At 45.9% G+C, this 9,055-nt stretch overlaps 1 protein-coding gene across 2 annotated transcripts in view; it reads right to left on the bottom strand.

Moving 5' to 3' along the window:
* Positions 1-695: 695 nt before the first annotated feature.
* Positions 696-9,055, bottom strand: part of FAM107A (family with sequence similarity 107 member A) — a 27,692-nt gene continuing 19,332 nt past the window's right edge. For both annotated transcript variants that reach the window (XM_021530829.4, XM_021530839.4), the window contains 3 exons: positions 7,652-7,826; positions 4,392-4,548; positions 696-3,984 (listed from right to left, as the gene is read on the bottom strand). In XM_021530829.4, the coding sequence (XP_021386504.1) occupies positions 3,877-3,984; positions 4,392-4,548; positions 7,652-7,826 (440 nt within the window). In that variant the 3' untranslated portion in view covers positions 696-3,876. The remainder of the gene's footprint in view (positions 3,985-4,391; positions 4,549-7,651; positions 7,827-9,055) is intronic.

Raw genomic sequence — 9,055 nt, 5'->3', positions numbered from 1 at the left:
AAGGGAGCTGTTATTGTAAGCATCAAAGAGGTGGGAAAATGTTTTGTGAACCTGACCTGGAATAACAGGTTTAGTGAATGAGACCACACCAGTGCCACGGGGAACACCTCCCAGTGTGGCAAGCCCCGCAGACACCTGGTGTCAGAGAAATGCATCCAAGCACCACTTTGGTCTTGTGCTGAGTGGGCTGTTGGCATCTGTGCTGATAAGGATGTTACTAATTAGATAGAGAAGTCCTTTTCATTTGCTTTGCTGCATTCAGTTTTAGTCCTGACTCTCAGGAACCATGGTGTGTATGACCTGCACGTGTGAAGCATCATCTCTTTTTCTTATCTACTACATCTGTGGTCTTTGGTTGCTGCTAAAGCAACTTTTCAAAATGTTTAAATTGGCTCACTAGTGTGAGGATTACTTTTCAGTTCAAAAATGTGTTTTTAAATTAAATCCAAGGATGTGTTTTCTTGGCTTTGTGTGGATTTTACCCTGCCAGGCAGGTGGGCATCCATTTAGAAATCAGATTGGAATTTCAGTGCACAAAGCCCTGATTTACAATTCGTGTGCCCTTATACTTTCATCAAATTGACATAATGTCTGGGGATAAGCAGTGGATGCAGGGTTGGGTGCAGATGATTCGAAGAGCTCATTGATGAGTGAGTTAACACAACATTAACAAAGAAATTGGTGTCAGACTTCACTGTTTTTTATGTTCATTAAGTTTATTTGGCTGTCATCTGTTTGTATCCTTGGAGCTTTTTCAGTTCCTTGTGTAAAAGAGCAAAATATACAGTTATAATTTAGTTTATTTCTTCAGAAGTGTCCACATTAAACAGTGAGTTAATTCAGTAGAGGTGCATGACACATGATTTTATATAAATTTATAACACCAACACAGAATACAGACTATATACCACATAAGCAACATACACAGTGCAAAACATTGTCTCCCATCAATACTCTGATAATGTGTACCTTCTGGATATACCAGTTTCATTCAGGAATGTGCTTTAGGGGCATAGGGAAAAATAATGCAGAAGAAATAGAGACACAAAGATACCCCCAAATCTTCCTGGTGATTCCTACACTGATTTTTTAGGGTGCTACCTGCTCACTGCTGTTCCATGAAGCTCAAGAGCATTGGTGAAAGCTGTACAGGTTCTGTGTCTGAGCCCAGCTGGGGGTTATCAGTTCAGAGGGATGAGAAGAGCTGTGCTGGAAAGTGCTGTGGTGTTTAAGCCAGTGCTTCAGCAGTAAAGGGATAATTTCCCATGTGCCATCTCCGAGGGCTGGAGCCTGGAGCTCTGCTCAGGGCTGAAGCTCTGTCTGCCCTGCTGTGTTCCCAGGTGCTGCCTGTGCTGGCTGCCCCTGCTGGCAGCCACACAGCCCGTGGGGTCTCAGTGGGCAGCTGGGTCAGGACTTTCTGCTGTCTCTCCACTGCTGGAAGGATTTCTTGTGACTCTGCTAGCCCAGTCTGAGTTAGGACAGTGTCACCCAGCCCTCCCTCACCCTTTGGGACTTCTGCTGGAAATGACCCAGACACCCCCAGCCACAATGGACTGTGTTGTGTGCAGCCCCTCTCTGTGCTTGGTGGACAAAGACACCTTCTTGATTTATATTTTCTCCTCCAGGTAATGTTTGAATACTTAAGAAGAGCAGCAAAATCCTTTCTGCCTCTTCACTGCTGACCTTACTGGATGGCTCCCACCCAAGGACTTGCATAAATGCCCCTGTCCCAGCCTGGGTGAGCTGATAACATGGATTTCACTGGTGCATATGGAGCGACAGATTGCCTCTCCTGGAGTGCATTTCCATCTGTGGCAAAATTACAAATTAATTTGCTGAATTTTTTTGATCTCTTTGACCAAGGTTACTTAACCTGTGCCATAATTCCTCACAAAACCTCAGCATAATAATTCTGGTTACTTAACACTGCTGTTACCTATGGAGTATCATGCAGCATTCTTTACAGCTATATACAAGCGTCCTTAACAACACTTTTTTTCCTTGAAGAAATTTGGCTTTTTTTTCCCCTGTGAAAAAATACTGGATGCTGCTCCTTCCTTATGGTTTTAATCATAACCTGTATAAAAAACTTCACAGTTGGAAAGGCCGTTAATAGCCTTTCAAATTTTGTTTGACCCATAGTGACAATATGCACTGGATTTCTGAAATAAAATCATGTTTAGAATAAGCATATGAGCAAGGGCCTTAAAAACTACAGCAGAGACAGTGCCATGAGATGGGAAGCTCAAGGACTGAAGCTGAGCTAAGGGCTTTTATAGTCCAGTCTGTCACAGAAGCTCCATACCTGTGTCACTGCTCTTGACACGTGATGTAGCTAAGATGTTTTACTCAAACTGACAGGTCAAGCAACAGCCCTCTGAAATGAAACATCCCACTGGACCAGGAGACTAGAGGATGGATTAGTAACTTTTTTTATAAATATGTATAAATGCCCAGTTTCCCTTAAGTTACATACAGATCCACTGAAGATGTGGATAATAAATGTTGATTAACCAGGTATTACCTGCCCAGCTGACGAGGTCTGCTGAGGCCATTTGAGAGCCAGTGTCCAAAGGCAGTTGGTGAGTTATGCTGTTCAAGCTTTGCATCAGGGTTGGTGTGAGAAGCAAGAAGCTGAGATTTTCCTGAAAACACACTTCTAGCTCTAGATGTGGATATCCCAGGGCACAGGTGCCCTGTAAGTGTGACAGGCTCTGTCCAAACATGGTGCAAATGCACCGTCCACCTCAGCTTGGCTATACCAGCAGCAAGAAGAAGCTTTATAAACTGGTAACTGCAATGAGGCAGCTCTAACCTCTGGAAAAAGGGGATGAGAAGCACTGACAAGTAGTTTTGCATCAGGACCTACATGCCCTGTGCTCCTGGTGCCCACAGGTACCAGCTGCATGCAGGATGGTTAACAGGACAGCCTGGACCATGGGACATGACCACATCATCCCGTCTCCATCACAGGGCATTTCTTGTGGGTCCCTATGGTAGCACATGTCCAGCTCCTGGGCGAGGGGATGAAGCTCAGTAGTGCAGGGGCAAGAAGCACTTTGTCTGTCGTCTGCTGCATCCACAGGGATCTGCTGCCTGGTCACTGGAAACACCCAGCCTTTGCTTTCTGCACAGAGCATTTGCCCTCCACCTGGGAAGTTGATAGAACAGCCCAATGTATTTTCTGCCTGATCATGGAACTACCCAAAAAGCCACTTTGAAACGGCTGAAATTCTGTTTAAAGGTGTTTGTGAAGTATAGCTGAAGTATAGCTGTGCTGCTCTGGTAAGGGCACACAGAGGTTGGTATTTCTGATTGTACAGGTGTGCTGCTGAGACACACAGCCTCAGCCACGCTTGGCTAGCACACTGGTGCAAAGCCAGTGACCTTTGGGAAAGCCATTATGGTCACTTGGGCTGTTCTTAGTAATACACAGATTGTCCCTTTTAGTTACCAGGTTTTTAGGAGGCTCTCCAGAGCTGCAGCTGCCCTCTTGTCCCCTTTTGCCTGGCAAACCTGCCACCACAAAGAAGCAGGAGTCCCCCAAGCTGTTCCTACACAGACTTCCCTGTTTGAAATATTCACTGTGTCTCTAGAGTTAACCAAGAGTTAGCTGGTGGTTAGTGTGCACCCACAGTCTGGGGGGGAAATAACACAATTCTCTCTGCATCCACTTGTGTGAGTACTCTGGTGAATACTGCACTTTTCCCACAGTGATTCCCTCCTGGTCTGGGGAAACCTTTCCTGTGCCTTCTACTGGAGCAAGTGTTAATAACTGCAAGTAGCCCCAATGGCGTGGCTGGGAATGTCCACCATGTACAGAGATTTCAGTGGGGGTGTTGGCCTTGGTAGGATCCCGTTGGGTTTTGGCAGAAGCTATGCTGCTTTCTCATCCCCCGTCACCGTTGATGTTCTTCTCAGGTTTTCCTTGACTTTAATGAATTCTGGTGCATGGTCTTCCTGCTTCTCCTGCTCTTTCTCCAGCTGTAAGAAAGAATTCATTGTACATATGAAAGGACGAAAGAGCATCAGCTACATTAAAACACAAGGCTTCATTATTGCTGGGTCCAGTTATGATTGCCCAAAGCAGTTTATTATTGCCCCATGCAGTTTAGGGTGCTTTGAACTAGAAAAAAACCCCATGGACACTGTGTGGGACCCAGAGGAGAACCAGGGTGAGTGGTGTGTAATGGGGTCTTGGGTGAAGTAGTATAAACATGTGAGGATGAGAGTGCTGCAGCTGTGTGGGGCAGCAGTGCAAGATGTATTTTGGTTCCCATTTTATGGAGGGGTAGCAGTGCCTTGGGCTGAGCCTCAGCCTCACCCATCTCCCCTGTGACTTATATCAGGTGGTTAGGTTAACCTAAGGATGGCTGAAAGCTCAGTTCTACCTGGTCCAGCCTCTGGTGCCTCTTTAATAGCTCTTTTTCAAAAGGAGACTGCAATTTCTTTGCCTCTTCCTCTTCCTTCTTCTGTTTGATGAGCAGGTCTCGCCGTCGGTGCTCGAGCACTCGCTGCAGCTCTGGCTTGCTCTCCACACTCAAACCTCTGTGGATAAAAAGCAAATAAATGAGAGCATCTACACCTGGGGTGTAACCACTGCCAGCCTGGCAACCCCAAAATTTGTCATGGTCCTAAATGCAAACACAGGAGACCTGTGTTCCATGAGATCCATGAACCAGCCCTGATCCACAAATCCATCCACAAGGTTTGAGGCTGTTTGATGGTGCCTTGGGCTGCCTGCTGGGGGTGGACACATGTTGCTGTTCGTTTGGTGCTGGAAGTCCGGCTGATCCCATTGCACCAGGGTACCACAGCTTTCTGTCGGTGTGGAAAAGGGACCTTCCGTGGGCTCCTGCTGTTACTGGTTTTAGCGGTGCCAGGTGTAGATTCAGCGGCGCTGAGAACACGTGCAATAATGACGATTTTTTTCCCACCAGCAGGGGTAGTCATTGGGCTGCAGTAGTTGTCCTGGCAGATCCTTCCTCCCCGCGCATCCCATCTGAAGCTTTGAAGCTTTGCTTCATCTGAAGCTTTGCTTCCCAGCTGAGGGGGATCCCCCTGCTGACATGGATAGTTTTGGATCAAGAGGCCAAAATGGACTGTCCTTTTCTCCTGGAAGCCGGAGGATTTGCTGATGGCACAGGTGCCTGACTCCCCTTTGGCCACCTGATGCATCTCAGGTGAACCTCTGTTCTGTGAGGGGTGGGATCATAGGAAAGGAGACACAGCAGGGCCATGCACGCAGGGCTAAGTGTGTGGCAAAAAGTTGGAAGGTTCCCTGGACAAATTTCAGAAACCTCACACTTTGGATGTTGCCATACCTGAAGTAGTTACAGATGGTGTTTGGTGTTCCTATGCAGGTCTGTGCTGAGAGAGGAGGGGAGGACCTCCCCATGCCTGTGCTAAGGGTTTGCCCAGGGTGCCCAGGGCTGGGAAGTGCTGTTAATGTAAAGCTCCTCCTCAGTACCAGGACGTCTCTGCTGACCAAAGGCTGGTTGTTTTCAGCCAAGGTTGTTTGAAAGTAGAGACATCAAACCCTGTGGGCTGTGGATTTCTTGGCAGGGTAGCAGCTGCCGAGGTGGTACCTCACATCAGGAGAAGCTGAACTGGCAGGCAGGAGAGAGGAACCACTCTCTCCAGGTGCAGAAAACCTCTGCACTGTCACAGCATGGCTGGGACCCAGTGCTTGCATCCCTCCAGTGCCACTTTTAATGATATTTCCTACTGTAATTTCTTTTTTCTTTGCCTAATGACAAGGCAAAGTTCACAGCAACATTGTGAAGGCAGCCATAGCCTTGGCCCCAGAGCTTTCATCATGGTGTTTGAAGCAGGAACAATCATGCTTTTTGAAGCAGGAACAACTTGGATGCTCCAAAATTGCTTTTCCCAAGGCTTGAGAGAAGGAAAACGTGCCTTGGCTTGCTGGAGACACAGCTTGCAATGTTGCCTGTAGATTTGTTACTATTCTTTGATTTAATCAGCCTGTGTTAGTGCCCAGAGGTGTTGAGTAAGATAAGGATTTTGTTACACAAGCTGCTGATTTCAGTTGCTTCTCCCTGCTGCTTGAGGGGGAAAAACCAACCAAAGCAGAAACAGGAGCAAGTCATAATTCCCTCTGTCTCCCCTTCTCCCCTCTCTCCCTCTATGGTAATATTTATCAGGAAGCAAAACTGGTAGATTTGAGAGTGACAAGAAACCAGCAACAATGGATTACTTCTTGCATAAAGGTTTGTTTCACATATTTGCTGAAAAATACTTTCAGAGGGAGGTCAGAGCCTAAACAGGTTTAAACTTTGCTTGAGAGGGGCCACAGGAGTAAGTGGTGCAGGATGTCTGTGCTGGAACTGCCTCCTGCCAGCACCTGGTGGCACACGTGGATGTGACACGGTGGCAGGCACAGAACTGGAACACAAAGAGATGATGCACTTTGTGTTTGCCAGTGTGATCTGGTGCTGCAGGGTCTGCACCTCCTTCACTGCCATTCCTCTCTGCTTCTTCCATTGCAGGGGTGTCTTGTTCCTTTGCTTCATCTTGGTTAGACTGGAATAATGTTCTGTGAGATCAAAGACAGTGCTGGTAGGTGACCCTTTAAACTGAGCAGTATCACTAGGGAGGAGATGGTCACTGTCAAGCCAAAGACTTTTAAAAATATCTGGCTGGTATAGTGACATCTGCCTTGATGCCAGAGAAAGGTCCCTGTAATTCTTCTGATTCTGGGAAAATCAAATCAAACCCAAGCCCAGCCAGTGCCAGTATTGATTAATGCACCCTGCTGGCAGGCTTGATTGTTCCCTAAATTAATATACGTGTCTGGTTCTTCTGATGACTGCAGTTCTTTAGAACAGAGGCTGTGCTCCTTTTAATTAGGCAGCCAAAGAGCTATTGTGTCAGGGTATTTCAGGGTGTTCAGAAAATGTCAATAAAAAGGCAGCAGATTTTTTTCTGTGCTTAAAAGCTTCTGAGCAGAATATGATTTCATTTCACTAATGTTCAGACAGTTGGTACAATGGAATGATGTAGTTGTAGGTTATTGATCATTGTTATGGTTTTCTTGATGTTGTATCTGTACCACCAAAGAGTTAAACTGGGGTGATGGGGTAGGAAGTTAGGAATATGAATTCTAGCCTGTCTTTACCCATTTGATATTTAGGGAGTTGGTGAGTAGCCTTGTGCAGATGATCTCATCCCACTGCTACCTCAGCTTTCAATGGCTGCATCCAGTCTGCACCTCTTCCTGCCTTTGTATTGACCTTCAAGTGCACAGGAATGCTGTACATTGCTGGGGACTTGGCAGATCAGTGATGGAGATAGAAAAAACAGAAAACCTCCAAGGGACACCAAAAAGGGGATGTTGGGATGCCTTGCATCTTCCAGTGCTTGTGACTCTAAAAAGTGCCAGCCAATGCTTCAGGATGGCAGAGCGGGGGCTTTTCGTTCTGCTTTATTTTTGTAAAAGAAATGGTCACATCAGAGAAAAGAGGAAAGGATACAGCCAAAGAGGACAGGATACTGTGTTTGCAAGTGAGGGGATTTACCCTGCTGTTCCAGCTTGCAGTCTGTCACTATTACCTGTGCCTCAGCTCCTGAGCTCTGATGCACCTCAGCACCTCTTGGGCTGCTCCAGTGGCAGACTGCAACCTCCCCTTACCTTTTGTGGTTCATCAGCAGCTCCCTGTGCAGCTCTTGATGGCTCTTCGAGGCTTTTACAGGATTTAGGAGCTTTTTAGGTTTGATGAGGTCTGGGTTTCCATCTATATAGTCTGGGTGAGTCAGGATATTCCCACCATCTGGTCGCTCCCGCTGTATTTCCGTGTACATTGATGCTGGAATTAAAAAAGAGGTGTTTGCATGAGAAGTCTCACCCTGCTTGGTGTGAGAACCCCAGGCAAGACAGAGGAGAGGAGCTGGTGCTTGTCCTGGCTGCTTGACACCATGTCAGAATCAGAGTGCATGTGCCTTCATGTGCTGGTGGGGGATTTTTAGAGGTTTTAAAAAGTACTCCCTTTGTGTTGTTGATGAGACACATATTAATTAGATCACTTAAATTACTTGCCAGCCACTCACTTCAGTGGCTGCAGAATTTAGTGCCAAGGATTAATTAATGCAAGATAGATCTAACTAAAACTGGAAGCAGCCATGGGTGTAGACTGTGTTGAGCTGCTGCTTTGGGCATTCTGGATGAGGCTGTTGGTCCCATAGCACAAGGGGATGCTGTGGGATTTAAGGGGCTTCTTGAAACACTGGCCTGAGGAAGTCTTGCTGTATCTGAAACTGCTTGTCAAGGAAAGATTTTACTGATACCCTGCTGACCTATTCATCAGGATTGGGTCCAGTGCCAAGAAAAGCATCCTTCGCCCATGCAGTCTGTGATCATGCTGCAATAATTTGTATGTTCTGGATGTAAGAGCAAGAGCCCACTGTTTTGGAAGGCATGGCAGCTTGGATTTCAGGCAAATCACATAGCATGCTCACTGCTAGTGTTTTTCAATTCCATTACATTTTCTCTTTACAAAAAACTCCTATACAAAGTGAGTGCAAAGCACAAGTTTTAAGACAAACTGCATGTGGTGGGCTGTGTCTTTAAATGAGCACAGTAGGTCTGCCTCCAATTACTCAGTGTATGGTCTAATCAGGTGCTCAGAAAGAGCAATTTATTCCTGACTATTCACTTGAACAATTTGGAAGTTTACCAGTAAGAACCAAAAAAGTCCCAGGAAAAGGGTGTAGGCAGCTTCATGTCTTTAAGTGTCTCATTATTACAGTATTTTTTGAGGCCTACTGTGAAGTTATATGGGTTGATGGAGCTGGAAGAAAAACAGTTGTTCAGTAATGTTGCCTCTTTCTCTTATTTCATTCTCATGTATAAAAGGAATAAAACCTTTTAAAAAGAGAAATCAATAAAAAAAGCCCAGAGAAAGCAGGCTAGGTCATTCTTTCACAGTCAGTAAGCACTTAAAAATGTGAAGTGGATTGCAATCAAACAAAATTGTGTAAGGAATAATACTGCTAAAGAAAAGATTCAATATCAAACAACTTCTCTTTGAATGTTAAT

This window comes from Lonchura striata, chromosome 12, assembly GCF_050655825.1.
Source record: "Lonchura striata isolate lonStrDom1 chromosome 12, ASM5065582v1, whole genome shotgun sequence".
Lineage (NCBI taxonomy): Eukaryota > Metazoa > Chordata > Aves > Passeriformes > Estrildidae > Lonchura > Lonchura striata.
The sequence above is the reverse complement of the archived record's forward strand: the minus strand, read 5'-3'. Positions and strand labels throughout refer to the sequence as shown.